The 15828-nt window shown below is 40.9% G+C and overlaps 1 protein-coding gene across 1 annotated transcript; it reads left to right on the top strand.

The window, feature by feature from the left end:
* The first annotated feature begins 484 nt into the window (after positions 1 to 484).
* On the top strand, positions 485 to 15345 carry LOC111951591 (monocarboxylate transporter 12-B-like). Its single transcript, XM_023969758.2, has 7 exons — positions 485 to 629; positions 3648 to 3979; positions 6635 to 6738; positions 11664 to 11807; positions 11960 to 12974; positions 13191 to 13450; positions 13639 to 15345. Exons 2-7 carry the CDS (start codon positions 3861 to 3863, stop codon positions 13881 to 13883), a joined length of 1887 nt encoding a protein of 628 aa, XP_023825526.1. The 5' UTR covers positions 485 to 629; positions 3648 to 3860; the 3' UTR covers positions 13884 to 15345.
* The last annotated feature ends 483 nt before the right edge of the window (positions 15346 to 15828 follow it).

Raw genomic sequence — 15828 nt, 5'->3', positions numbered from 1 at the left:
ACAGACAGAAATACGCCTCATCTAGGCCACTTGTGCGTGGTACAACGATGATACATGTTCATCATTGGTGCAACAGGCTGAAAGTTGTAGACTATGGCGTTGTTTCACGTACACAGATCAATGGAGAATCTTAATTGAAAGTGAGACACCTATGCCTGTCCTRTTCAAGAGGAATGGTAATTTCGAGGATATAAAGCATGAAAATGAATTTATAAAATAACTCAGTGTTGTGGACACTAAAGATAAACACTAAAATATATATGGTGGGAGGGTGAGGGATAATTCCCCTTAGTCAACAAGTAGAAAAGGAGAGTTTCACATGCGAGCATGTGTTTCTGGGAGCAGAAGTGGAGGGTGTACACAGTTTATGTGCATAATGGCTTAATTCCAGGGTGGGCGGGGTGCTTGTAGTCAGGAGGAGGGGTCGGTCACTCCCCCTTGATGCTGCGTATGCAAATCACTTGGTTTTCCGGAGTTCCTTGAACTGTTCAGTCGCAGAATGATGGGGACCGCCGGGCACAAAAGGCACTATAAAAACGTGGAAAATAATAGGATACCTCACTCGTGAGTGTATTCAGCGTAATGCGCGGAAGAGGCAAGCGACGATACCGTTAATCGTGGGTGTTGATGTAAGTATTGTTAAGCTGTCTAATTTAGTTAGGTCATAGTTGCACAGTATACATTGTGACTTGCAGAACTACTTCGCATATACAACTCGTAACTGCATTTTTTTGGTACCRATTTTCTTGTGTAAGCCAGCTTTTGATGTGTTATAGCCTATTCCGCATCATCCTTATTTAATATGGAAAGGTCAATGGTTATTTTAATGCAGCGCGGATGATTTTATGGACCCTGTTCAATAAATATAAAACATTTAGGAATATGTAAACCTGCAAACCGAGTTGACGTTGTGTTTGTTTGAAGGGTTTCTTAGATGGCAATATGTTCTGAATTTAGGCTACTTTAGTTTTTTTTGCTCAATTGTTTTCGATAAGTAATACAATTTCCAATATAGCTTTTTGAACARGTATTCAATATTTAAATTGGCTGCTTTTCATAGGAACAAAATCCAGCCTCCTTTGTTGTAGTTTATGACGCGGCTGTATGTCCCTTCCCTTGAAAGAGGCTGTGTGAATCACATAGCCCGAGGTGAGAAGGGATTCCAGAGGGATGGTGCTGAACTATTATCTGATGGAGCCCTCTGATGGAGCCCAAAGACGTTAAGAAAAACAATTATACTAAGAAAAGCTATTTACAGTAGGTCTTGTGATTTGCTTGTCTCTGAGATAAGCAACATTACTTGCATCTACAGAATATTCATATTACTAATTGACAAATATMATTGAAATCCCCATAACAATAGTATAACTGTCCCACCTCCATGTRTCCGGCATGCCAGAATCCATGGGAGTGGGATTGTTATTAGTGCCAGTGGAGAGAAATGTTGTGCTACCAAAAAGAGTTAAACTGGTTTGATCTGGTCAGTCAGGAAGCCATCCCCCATAGGTTGAGTGGCTTGAAAAGTGGCAGTGTGGTGCCAGCAAACTGCATGGTGACTACTGAGTCACATGGAGAAACCACCAGCAAACAAAGGGGCCCCCTTGGATGGTAATAGTCCACTGTTTACTGGACTCTTCACACTCTCTCTTCTCTCTCTTTCTCTATCTACACTCACATTACATTTAGCAGACACTCTTACCCAGAGCAAGACAACCACATATCAAAGCCATAGTAAGGACATTTATATGTAAAAAGCCCAATGCACTTACATGTGAAGTTCATAGGAGTGTCAATATTTTTGAGAAATTAAAGCATATCTACATTTTTTCAACAATTTTCCATAGTAGAACAATTTGAATAAGCAAAGGCTTTTGGTCTTGTRTGGTGGTGGAGCTCATTAGAATAATAGACAGTGTGTAGAATAATTATCCACTTCACTTACTGTAGTTCTATAACCAACATATATTTTTTCTAATTCAAGGTGTCATCTCATAGCTGACACCCCATTATTTCTGCAGACGTCTTTGAATCTTAAAATGTGGTCACATAAAGAACCAAGGTAGTTTTTACCGTCATTCTGTTACCAAACTGAACCTCTGCACTGTTCTTCGAGTTCATTTGTTTTTGTCAAATTTTCAGTGGAAATTGTTRGAAGTAMTAATGGTTTGTTTAACTTTGAAATCAATGGTTTTTGTTTGGCATACATTATAAAGTGAATAAGTGGAGTCTCGGCGTCATTCTGTTACCGTGGAATTACCCAGAAGTAAAACATACTCAATAAATTCACCAGTCAGCCYCTAGTAAGATAAGACACGTGTTTCAGTGTCAAAAATGTTTGACCATTATAAATCCTATTTTCCCGCTATCAATAACTTTAACCCCCAAAACCCTAGACCTAACCCTTAAGCTTCAAATAGCATTTGAACAAATTCAGGACGATTTGAACAAGTTTTTGTTTTCCTACCTTTTCAGGAAATTCAGGTAAAGTGTTAGGACATATGGGGTCCTGATAAGTAGGAAAACAAGTACACACACACACACACACACACACACCACACACACACACACACACACACACAACACACCAACACACCACACACACACACACACACACACACACACACAATGAATGGATCCCACCCCTCTCTCTTTAAGGATGTAAATGCTATGCAAATGTTGGAATTGGAATTTAAAGAGCACATAAGGATTAACAGATTGACCACTCAGGTGGTCATAATGAGACATTTAACATGTCCTCCTGCAGTTATCAGTTATCTGACCACATCCCCGGGATGGTCTTGAACTTGACCTGATTAGTTTGGTCCCCATTTGTAACTTATATGACTCCTACTTCTCATCATCCTTATCAATGTGAATGTAAACATGACCATACAATTCTCACCACATATGGGTGTTGTTTGGGATGTTCCTAAGTGGCAGGGCCAGAGTGGCTGGTCTAGTGGGTCCATGTTTGACCCACCCTCGTAGTCTGAACAGCGTGCTACAGCTAGGGAGGAGGGAAACGTGACATAGACACGTTTTTTTTTCTTCTTCAAATAACGGGGAGTTGTGTTGTTTTCAGCTACAATGTGTTGGAGCATATGATAGTCCCTCTCTCGGTGTCACACCAGAGCGCAGCACTGGAGAAAGGAGAATCCTGGCCTTTGTTTGGTTTTGTACGCTCCGTCTCCGTGCAAGGTTCCGCATCAACAACACGTCTTTTCTTCGCCTTACTGTGATCTCTAGTGGTCCATTGGGGTAGCCTTTTGTTTGGACAGTTTTTGTTCATATGTCCGCTAAAGATGCCGATGAAGCTGTTGCTAGAAAATGAAGATGTTGATMGTCAATTGAATTAGAGACCGAGACCTTGAAGTGATTCATTCCAAATGCCTTGGCCTTGTTTTGAGGCTGTATGTGATATAGTTCATGTTCATGTTTGTGGTCGAAATGGGTCATATCATTCCTATACAAAATTGTTTATCAAACATGTATCCATTTTTTTTATTGTGACCTTACATCTGGCAGCAGATTTTCACCATAGAAACACCAACTGTATTGTAATAGTAAGTAACTACTAGGATGTGATATCAGACAGTTTTTTWAAACATTGTAAATGTCCTCTTGTGTTCTACACTGCCTTACCATAGACAGCTGCTCCCACGCCTGGTGCGGCAGAGAATAAAAGAAGGGGCCAACAGAGACAAGACCTGGAGTTGTGCGGAGTGTGGCTGGGTTTGGTGATCTTCCTGGAGGACGCATATTACCGTAACACAGAACAGCATAGGAGCCAGCCCCAGGACCAGAYGGGAAGGTAGCAAAAGAGAGGCGAGCAGCAGCAGCACGGCGGTGGCACAGAAGGAATGACACCAGAGGGGAAAAGTCCCAGAGGGGCACCGGTAGCCCCTCCTGATGGAGGCTGGGGATGGATGGTTGTGGCCGGCTGCTTCCTAGTCACCATCTGCACCCGTGCGGTCACTAGGTGAGCCTTTGGAGCTGTGTGTGTGTGTGTCAGAGGGACTATAGTCCTCAAATCAAATGTTATTGGCCACATACAGATATTTAGCAGATGTTATTGCGGGTGTAGTGAAATGTTTTCGTTCCTAGCTTCAACAGTGCAGTAGGATCTAACAATTCACAACAATACACACAAATCTAAAAGTAAAATAGGACGAGAGCAATGTCGGAGTGGCATTGACTACAATACAGTAGAATATAATATAAACATARGAAATGAGTAAAACAGTCTGCAAACATTATTAAAGTGACCAGTGATTCAATGTCTATGTACATAGGGCAGCAGCCTCGAAGGTGCAGGGATGAGTAACCGGGTGGAAGTTGGGGAATTGGGTGACACAAGGAGATTGAACTGAACCTTTCATAACTCCTKATTTGACATGTTTGTGACATCGTAGAGTCTCTGGATGTGTTTTGCCCTTGTTGTCTCTTTGCAGAGTATTTGCAAGGTATGTGTTTTGTCCTGACAGATGCTAGGCTCCCATGGTGAGGATTCTTTTGTGTGAAGATAGCTTTGGGATATTCCAGCGGACGGTTGTCGTTGTATGCAACATAAACTGAAATGAAATCAGACATGTTAATGTTGTTGTCCTTTCATCTGTTCCATGCATGTCAGGTGGCATCATGTTTCTGTATGATCAGTGTGATCTAACTATCTGTTTTGGGAACCAGCCAGGTTGTGATGAGCCAGCGATTCGTTTAGCCTTTTGTCAGCTCAGGTTAAAAAGGCATGCTTTTAAATCAGACACCGGGACACATAGTCAACGCAGGTTTGGTACCTATTGTGTGTTCCTGTTAGGTATTGTTGAGTCCCTAGTGACAGAAAATATTGTTTAGCATACAAATGCCACTTTTCATGTAGGTGAAGAAGTTACAAGGACTTTATGTATGTATTTCGTGTCACACTTTTAAAAAAGTCAGACTGGCTAGTYAGATGCTCTTGTTTAAGTTTGATTACTCTGGTACTTGGTAGGTTGGTGAATTCTGCACTCCCCTGTGTTGGACTGTTCCTCCTTCTCTAGGTAGCTTAAGAGAGAGAATTAAAATTCCACTCTCCACATGTGCTTTGGTCACATGCCATAAGCCTTCACAGTGTAAAAAAAAAACCTTACATAATTTTTAAACGCTCAGCATGAACAAACTATACAGTCAGCTTAGGTTATTGGTTATTGGGTACCGTGTTGCTGAATGGAACTACTGTAACTCAAACAATTCCTCAACTCTATTCCTCAACTCTCGATTCCTGAACTATATTAATCAAATCTATTCCTGAACTATATTAATCACAATCTATTTCCTGAAAACTATATTACTCATATACTATTCCTGAACTATATTAATCAAATCTATTCCTGAACTATATTAATCAAATCTATTCCTGAACTATATTAATCAAATCTATTCCTGAACTATTTTAATCAAATCTATTCCTGAACTATTTTAATCAAATCTATTCCTGAACTATTTTAATCAAATCTATTCCTCAACTCATCCCGTATTTAGTGTTTTGATTTAATCGGGTTTTTCTTTGGGGATTCATGTCAGTGCACTTAAATTCAGTCACTGGTCTTAATTTCTAAATTGTATCGACAAAGCTCATTATTGTGTCATTCACTGAGGATACAAACATTKAGAACACCTGCTATTTCTATGACAGACTGACTTGGTGAATTAAGGTGAAAGCTGTGATCTCTTATTGATGTCACTTGTTAAATCCACTTCAATCAGTGTAGATGAAGGGGAGGAGACAGGTTAAATAATAATTGTTAAGCCTTGAGACAATTCAAATCAAATCACATTTTATTTGTCACATACACGTGTTTAGCAGATGTTATTGCGGGTCTAGCGAAATGCTTGTGTTTCTAGCTCCAACAGTACAGTAATATCTAACAATTTCACAACAATACACACAAATCTAAAGTAAAGGAGGGGAATTAAGAATATGTAAATATTTGGGCGAGCAATGTCAGAGCGGCATAGACTAAGATACAGTAGAATAAGATAGCATACAGTATATACATATGAGATGAGTAATGCAAAATATGTAAATATATTAAAGTGACTGGTGTTCCATTATTAAAGTGGCCAGTGATGATTTCAAGTCTATGTATGTAGGGCAGCAGCCTCTCATGTTCTTAGTGATGGCAGAGACGTGGATTGTGTTTGTGTGCCATTCAGATGGTGAATGGGAAAGACAAAACATTTAAGTACCTTTGAACAGGGTATGGTAGTAGGTGCCAGGCGCACCGGTTTGAGTGTGTTAAGAACTGCAACACTGCTGGGATTTTCACGCTCAACAGTTTCCCATGTGTATCAAGAATGGTCTACCACCCAAAGGTCATCCAACCAACTTGACACAACTGTGGGAAGCATTGGAGTCAACATCCCTGTGGAACGCTTTTGACACCTTGTAGAGTCCATGCCCTGACGATTTAAGGCTGTTCTGAGGGCAAAAGGGTCTCAATATTAGGAAGGTGTTCCTAAAGTTTTTTACACTCAGTGTATATACTATGTCCATGTCAAATAATCCAGTCCAGTCCTATACCTGCATATATCCCGAAGAACAGTTTGCCAGTGTAATGTTGAAACTCACACTGTTCTTTCTCCTTTTTATTTTTAGATGTGTGTCAATCTTCTTTGTGGAGTTCCAGGTGCACTTTGGTCGGGACTACTCTGGCACGGCCTGGATACACTCGCTAGTCGACTGCACCACCTTCCTCTTTGGTGAGAGTCAGCCATGACTAGAGGATTTCCTTACCAGCAATTTGAACACCTTGAGTGTCCCTTTTTATTCAATGAAACTGTATTTATGTATTTATTGTCTGGGTTTGATTAATTCTCAAGCTATTTATAATTATCTCTGGGGCCTGAGGAAATTCTACCTCCATAGATTCTGTTAGCTATAAAAGGAGCAGAAACAGATCCACAAGCATAAAAGCACAGTTTAAGTGTACTAGTAGTGCACTTTATACTCACAATAAATTAAAAAGCAATATATGCCCCTAATAATTCTGATTGGGAGGTAGCATATTATGATAAGAAATACCCGAACATACGCCTTTCCTTATCAGGAAATGGCAAATCTTGATGCATCTGATGTGTAACACAGAAATCCGGACCCAGTTCTCCTTGCATGAACATTATGCTGTGATTAGGACTGCCCAAGGAGACCCCAAATAACTAATTTCTGAAGAYAAAAAAAMATAGTTTTCTTCCCGACGTAATAGACACTGTATTATAAAATGTGTGGTTTGCATCACCTCTTATATATCACATGAACATTTCAAGTGACGACACTTCGCCAAAAATGAATATAATTCTTTGAAAATTTACTCAGGCGTCTCTGGACATATTATGAGCATTTTGCATGCATTGAATCCCAGACATGCACATTTTGACAAATACTAGACCTTGGGAGGAGCAGATTTCCGTTTTTACAGGCTGGTGAAATCAGCCATTTTCATGTGTAATTACAAAGATCGGCCACCAGGTTGTGCCAAAAGTGTTTATTAGGATCTCTTTGTTTATTAGGATCTCTTTCAGCCCAATTCTGATCTTTTTTCCACACTAATTAATCCTTTGATCAATCAGATCTTTACACATCAGATATTTTTTGAGCTGATCTGATTGGCCAAAAAAACWATTTGTGAYAGAAATATCAGAATTAACCTGAGTTCTTAAAAAGAGTGTTTTCTTTTTATGTATTGTTCATATACAGATAATTTACCAGGTGTTTAAAAACATTGTGGCATAAGACATTGTGACATATATAAGACATCGGGCTTTAAGGGTGAAAAGGAAAACAAACCGATTCACAAGCACAAAACCACACACTAATTCAGATTAGTACACWGCATACAGTGCATTTGGAAAGTATTCAGACCCCTTGACTATTTCTACATTTTGTTACGTTACAGCCTTATTCTAAAAATGATAAAATAGTTTCCCCCCTCATCAATCTACACAAAATACCCCATAATGACAAAGCAAAAACAGTTAAAAAAACAAACATTTTTGCAAATGTATTAAAAATGTTAACTTAAACATGACATTTACATAAGTATTCAGACCCTTTACTCAGTACTTTCTTGAAGCACCTTTGGCAAGCGATTAACAGCCTCAAGTCTCTTGGATTTGACGCTACAAGTGTGGCACACCTGTATTTGGGGAGTTTCTCCCATTCATCTCTGCAGATCCTCTCAAGCTCTGTCAGGTTGGATGGGGAGCGTCGCTGCACAGCTATTTTCATGTCTCCCCAGAGATGTTCGATCAGGTTCAAGTCTGGGCTCTGGCTGGGCCAATCAAGGACATTCAGAGACTTGTCTCGAAGCCACTCCTGCATTGTCTTAGCTGTGTGCTTGGGTCTTGTCCTATGGAAGGTGAACCCTTGCCCCAGTGTGAGGTCCTGAGCACTCTGGAGCAGGTTTTTCATTAAGGATCTCTCTGTACTTTGCTCTGTTTATCTTTCCCTTGATCCTGACTAGTCTCCCAGTCCTGCAGCTGAAAAACATCCCCACAGCATGATGCTGCCACAACCATGCTTCACCGTAGGGATGGTGCCAGGTTTCCTCCAGATGTGACTCTTGGCATTCAAGTCAAAGAGTTCAATCTTGGTTTCATCAGACCAGAGAATCTTGTTTCTCATGGTCTGTCCTTTAGGTGCCTTTTGGCAAACTCCAAGRGGGCTGTCATGTGATTTTTACTGAGGAGTGGTTTCTGTCTGGCCACTCTACCATAAAGGCCTGGTTGGTGCAATGCTGCAGAGATGGTTGTCCTTCTGGAAGGTTCTCCCTTCTCCACAGAGGAACTCTGGAGCTCTGTCAGAGTTACCATCAAGTTCTTGGTCACCTCCCTGACCAAAACCCTTCTCACCCAATTGCTCATTTTGGCCGGYRGGCCAGCTTTAGGAAGAGTCTTCTTCCYTTTTAAGAATGATGGAGGCCACTGTGTTCTTGGGGACCTTCAATGATGCAGACATCATGTCCAATCAATTACATTTACCACAGGTGGACTCCAATCAAGTTATATAAACATCTCAAGGATGATCACTGGAAATAGGATGCACCTGAGCTCAATTTCAAGTCTCATAGCAAACGGTCTGAATTTTTCTGTAAATGTGATATTTCGTTTTTTTAACTTGAAAAAATGTCTAAKCCTGTTTTTGCTTTGTCATTATGGGGTATAGGGTATTGTGTGTAGATTGATGAGGAAAATGCTTTGTTTAATCCATTTTAGAATAAGGCTGTAAAATAACAAAATGTGGAAAAAGGGAAGGGGTTTGAATACGTTCCAAATGCACTGTTTATGCCCAATAACCTCAAAAGAACATGTGCCCTTAATAAGTAAGATTAGAAGATGGACCATTATGATAAGTTGTCTTCCCAAACCTTTGCCTTTCCTAATCATGACATGGCAATCTTGATACACCTGCTGTAACTTTGCAAAAGGAAATGACATAATCTGGAACATTGACATGATGATCAGATGATTACATGAAACGATTTGACCAGCAGTCTTCACCTGATTTTAGTACCCCTCAGCTATTGTAAAAGTTGTGTGAGGGCTGTCTGGGCACATGCAGTGTAGTCTGGGCAATCCCCAGGAGTGACTTTGGAATCATGGGGATAAGTGGAGGTCGGTGCTGTGATAGAGACTGACACATTCAACACCGGCTTGCACTCTCTTGCTAGTATCTATCTGATCTAGGGTGTAATCATTAGTCCAACAGTTGCAAATCTGAGTTTCTGTTGGGCAAATTCAGGTATGTTTATCCCCTTTTCGTTCCATTTGCTTCCGTTTAAGAAACGTTTTTCAACAGAATCAGCAGAATGAATACACCCTTGATCACACGCAGACAGTTCACTTTCATAGCAGCCACATAAACAGCATGATCACTTTGCTCGTTGTGTATATATAARTCCTTCTCGCAACTATCTATGCGCTCTCCTCTCACCTTTCCCCTTCACAACACATCAGCTGTCAGTGACCAGGCAAAAAAACCTTCCCAAGTCAAACCATATCATGACTGCTAACCGCTACACACAGCCTACATTGTCATAGTCAACATAGCTACTAGAACTAATGCGTTAGTAACCCCACTACAATTATCCCGTGTGGCTCAATTGGTAGAGCATGGTTCTTSCAACACCAGGGTTGTGGGTTTGATTCCCACAGAGGGACCAGTATGGAAAGAAAAGTATGAAAATGTCTGCCCTCACTACTGTAAGTTGCTCTGGATAAGAGTGTCTACTAAAATGTAAAAAATCATGCAGTGCAGTTTAGTAGTTACATTGGCAGGCCCTGGTGGCAATAAATGAATAAATGCTTACCTTGACTTGGAAGAGTRCCAGTGTTGGATAGTCAGCTAGCTAACATAGCATCCCTCTCTGTTTGAGTAGGCTAAACTAGCTAGCTAAGTGAACATTTAAAAAAATACAACGAAATATCTGTCTCTTCATTTGTTCAWCTATTGTCTTTCTCTCTCTTTGAGTCAACTACTCACCACATTTTATGCACTGCAGTGCTAGCTAGCTGTAGCTTCTGCTTTCAGTACTAGATTCATTCTCTGATCCTTTGATTGGGTGAACACCATGTCAGTTCATGCTGCAAGAGCTCTGTTACATTGCAGGACGTSRTCCGGAAGTTGTCATAATTACTGTGTAAGTCCATGAGTTTCCTAGGTTTTGTATTGAAGTCAATGTACCCKGAGGAGGACAGAAGCTAGTGCTCTTCCAGCTGCACCATAGTGCTACCCAGCAGAGTGCTGTTGAGGCTACTGTACACCTTCATTGCAAACCAGTGTGTTTTAATCAAATATTTGGTGACATGAAAATATTGAGTATAGTTTTATCTAAAAAGGATAACTTTAAAACATTTTTTRCACTATTTGTATTTTTATGAAATTCACTGWGGAGGATGGTCCTCCCCTTTCTCCTTTGAGGAGCCTCCACTGATGGGGACTCCACAGCCCCTTGGAAACAGCTGTTGATGATAAGAGATATAGGGAAAGATAATAATGTTTTTAGCCATATTGAGACTAAASTCTCTTTTGAAAATGAGCTGTGCACAATACAAAAATGAACACATCAATAGGCAATTATAGATAAKCATAAATATAGACATTAAATACACATTAAGATACAAAACACAGTCAATTAAAACAAACACATTCTTCATTATAAAAATCCTCTCTCAGCTGTATGACTTGCCCTGGGGACACAAAAGTATCCAATCGAAAGCTAGTTTGTTTGTTTTGCCACTTAGGTTGTTTTGAACAGGGTGGTATCCATCCTGATGCACTTTTTACTGATATTTAAGGATTTACATCAAATAATTCAACTTGGCCCCGATTTATCATTCGCCTGGACTTACATAACATCTGTACCAGAGTTTGTTTGACTTTTACAKGTGGTTGTTTAATGAACCACTCACAGTTTCACTGTACTGGCCGTGTGTTCTTAGACTTGCATGGCTTAATCTTTGAGTCAAACATTTACTACTGGCCTGCTCTGAACTTTCATGTCAGTAACCGACTCGATGTGTATTACAGTGGATTGAGTCTCAACTACATCCCATCCAAGCGATAAGTCTGTCACATTTTCCTCTTGATGTGAGGATGATAACTTTGTCTATGTATTGTTTTTTTCCAGCTCCTCTTGGCAGCTTCATCGGGAACCGTCTGTCCACCCAAGCCACTGTGATCATGGGAGGTGTCCTGTCCTCTGCCGGCCTGATCCTCAGCTCCTTTGCCACCAGTCTGGAGTACCTCTACCTCACCCTGGGCGTCCTCACAGGTATGCCCCTGTCTCTCACTGGAGATGTCATCACATTGTTTTTAGGACTTTGGCACAAGAGGATGCTGTTGCATTATGGATACTTGTGTTGAATCTAATGACAGAACGCAACTGCAGCTGCCATGACTCCATCCCCAACTCTCTTCTCGTAGGGTTGGGATTTGCCCTCAGCTACACTCCAGCGGTGGCCATGGTTGGGTCCTATTTCAACGAGAGGAAAGCACTGGCCTATGGGATGGCAATGTCTGGGACTGGGATTGGGACCTTCATCCTGGCACCTGCTGTGCATCTCCTGATTGAACATTACTCCTGGAGGGGGGCCTTGCTGATTCTGGGAGGGTTTGTGTCCAACCTGTGTGTCTGCGGGGCCCTTATGAGGCCCCTGGTGCCTAAAGGTAGAGGACAGAGGTGGCACAAGACAGCAGAGCTTGAGAATGGGTATGCCATCCCACCGGTGGATGCCAAGCTAGCAGAAGGGAAGGTAATGGACACAACACTTCCAGGCTTAAAGCCGTTGGACCCAAATACAGAGGTTGTGAATGTAACAGATGTTAAGCTTGAAACTGATAAACTTGCAGAAATTAAACTCACTGAAATGAAACTAGCAGAGGCACTCCTTGCGAATGTACAACTAGCTGACTCGAGGCTGGCAGACATGACGATAGTAGAGGGCATGGTTGTGAATGTGAATAGCGTGCTAACAGAGAAAATGCTTGAAGAGATCAAGCTAGCGGATCAAAATCTAGCCAACGGGAAGCTGAAGGACATTAAACTAATGGAGAACCTTGTCATCGGTAGCCAGCTTGCTGATGTTAAGCCTGTAGACACAAAGGTTGCCGATGCAAAACTAGCAGAGTTAGTAGATGCCAAGGTTCTGGCTGGCCTGGCTGCCCCTGGGCCAATTGGTCCCCTGGCGGGGCCTAAGCTGGGAGGGTGCCTCTGTCTTCAGTCAATGGAGGAGTTTAGCTTCCTGCTGATGCCTGACTTCATGCTGCTGTCCGTGTCCTTCCTGTTCCTGGCGTACGGCTGCAGTGTGCCCTTTGCCTACCTGGTGCCTTATGCCCTCAGTGTGGGCGTGGAGCACCAGCAGGCTGCCTTCCTCATGTCCATCCTGGGGGTCACCGGAATCGTAGGAAACATCACGTTCAGCTGGCTCACTGACAGGAAGTATGTTACATATAGAGAATAGTTTTCACCCCCCCACACACACATTTTCTATAGCATCACCCAAATAGACTGTAGCCATAGTCAAAATATTTGTCATGATGCTTTCAAAACTATGGTCTTGGGCCTGTCACACACTGTATGGCCACATTCTCTAGTGTTGTAACATACTGCCAGCTGTAACATACTGCCAGCTAAGTCTGCGTTTCCCTCTTGTAGGTGTGTGAAGAAGTACCGGAAAGTGAGCTTCATGTTTGCTGTGGGTATGGAGGGTCTCTCCTGCCTCCTGATTCCTCTGCTACGTTCCTTCACCCTGCTGGTGCCTTTCTCCATGCTCTATGGCTATTTTGATGGTGCCTACTCTGCRCTCATACCAGTGGTGACGTCTGACTTGGTGGGCTCATCGTACCTATCCTCAGCCCTGGGTGTGGTCAACTTCTTACATGCCATACCCTACCTGGTTAGCCCACCAATAGGAGGTGAGGATGAGGAGAGAACACCTCAATACTAACACACATAGTGCATGTACATACACAATTTTCAAATTGCACATCTTGATTCTGAATATCATGATTCCATCGTTCTCAGTATGTTATAGTCTGTACTRTGTTGTTGGTATGAAACTTCCTGTTGAAATTCCCAGCCTAACTCTTTCTCTTGGTTTCAGGCTGGTTGGTGGACTGGACTGGTGACTATACTGCAGCATTCTTCCTCAGTGGATTCTCTCTTATCCTCAGCTCACTCTTTCTGGCTACTGTCATGCTGATCCAACGATGCTGGGGACCACAAACATTCTCCACCAGCGATGCCGATTCAACGTTCGCCTCCTTGAAGAATGGCCAAATGGATCTACCGACGTACAAGGCAGCACATGACGAACCAAAGCTAGCAGGGACCGTCCCTGCATGTTGAGACATTTTTGTAAGCATTTTTTATTGAGTGAGTGGATGTTACTGTAATACCAAAGTGTGTTGTTCCTTAATGGAAGCAAAACAATAATGTTCCAGGAACAACAAAATGCAGTTATTCCTGTCAACGTGAACTTGTGAAAATCCTATAACACCATCACAAATTCTGTGTTGATTACCAGTCAGGAAAAGTTACTCTATTTTTATTTTTTTTTAAATAAAAGTTGATTAAGAATTGGTGGCTCTGTAGAATAACACATCACTTAGTACCAGTGTTTGTTTGTTTATTATTTTGAAGATTATGACTACATTAAACATGCAATGTAACACCAAAGTTATGCAATAATAACATATACATTTGTGTATAACATTAAATAGATTGCACTAAAATTCACTGAAGAGAAGCTATTTGTACTGGGCATTTCCATGTAAAAGGACCCATGAGCACCAACATGTGAAGTGCATGGGAGCATGTCAAATGAAAGCTAAGAGTCTATCTTTTTGAGAAAGTAAGGCATATTTACGTTTCCAACCATTTTCCATCCTAAAAATCAGCAAAGGCTTTGATTTCTGGTCAGATGGAAAAAGTCTTAAAATGTCTTAGAAATACTGTGCATCAAAACACAGAATTTGAACCAATCATAGACATCTATGTTTCACAAGTTTGGATAGCACAGTACAGTACACAGTACAGTGAAGCACAGTAGAGTACAGTACAGAAAAGTATAGTTCGGTACAGTAGAGTACACTATAGTCTACTCTAGGACACTATAGTATAATATAGTATAATATATTGAACTGTACTCTACTGTGCTGTACTGTGATGTCCAAACTTGTGAAACATAGATCTCAGTGATTGATTCAGATTTGGTCTGGTCCAGACCAACCAAATGTTGTCTTGTTTGGGGGCAGAGCTCCTTAGAATAATAGCCAGTGTGTAGAATAATACCCAAACATGCAAAATTAGGATATTGCATAATTCTACCTTTGTGTACCTATTCAGGATACATCACCATGAAGAGAATGACATGCATATCCATAATTATGCATTTCTGTGTTGTACAGATCAGGGACTCATGCTGTAATTACCATTACCATAATTCCGTTACCAGATGTAAATCCACTTCACTTATTGTAGTTCAATAACCAAAATATTTTCCCCACAAGCTCAAGGTGTCATGTCAGAGATATTTAACAGTTTTGGGAAAACTGAGGGTGATTTTTAAACTTTYAAATCAATGGTTTTTCTTTGGCATACATTCTAATGCAGAGAATCTGAATCAAAGCGTAATTCCGTTATTGTGGAATTGCTCTATTGTGATTGGACGCATCACTTTGTAGTGTTGTTCACAAAGTGCGTTATAAACCTACACTGTGAAATATGGACTTGTGTTTCACATATACTAATACTAAGATGTCATTCAAGACCAAACAGAGCCATGGATGTTCAAAAGGTGSCCCCCCCCCCCKAAAAAAAAACAAGTGATCAATGATTCCTTCACCTGCTGCTGTGTTTGAAAATATGAGTTGAGATGTATCCATATTTTGAAAGAGAAGAATGTGTTTTTTTTTTTTGCACATTAATGCCTACAGGGACAAAAATACCATGAATGCCTACATTTCCTATGTGTTTATCTTCACCTTTTCTAATGACATATGTTTATCAATTGAAAAACATGAATATGATGCCTTGTTGGGTTGCCGTCAAGCAGCACAGTCAATATTTGTACTATCGTAGAGAGTTATAATGACAGTCTTCTTCCMCTGAAAGTTCAGAACTTTCTTCTAGTTTTAAATTGTTTAAACATGTTATTATGTTGAACATACATCTATTGGTTATTTGTCTGACGATGTGGTGTTGAGATAAAGCAAATTGATGTTCATTCAGGGAACTGTCTCATTTGTCATGTGTTCTATTTCTAATAATAATCCCACTCTAGTACAGACTT

Source organism: Salvelinus sp. IW2-2015, linkage group LG25, assembly GCF_002910315.2.
Source record: "Salvelinus sp. IW2-2015 linkage group LG25, ASM291031v2, whole genome shotgun sequence".
Classification (NCBI taxonomy): Eukaryota; Metazoa; Chordata; class Actinopteri; order Salmoniformes; family Salmonidae; genus Salvelinus; species Salvelinus sp. IW2-2015.
Note: the sequence above shows the minus strand (reverse complement) of the source record. Positions and strands in the feature narration are given on the sequence as shown.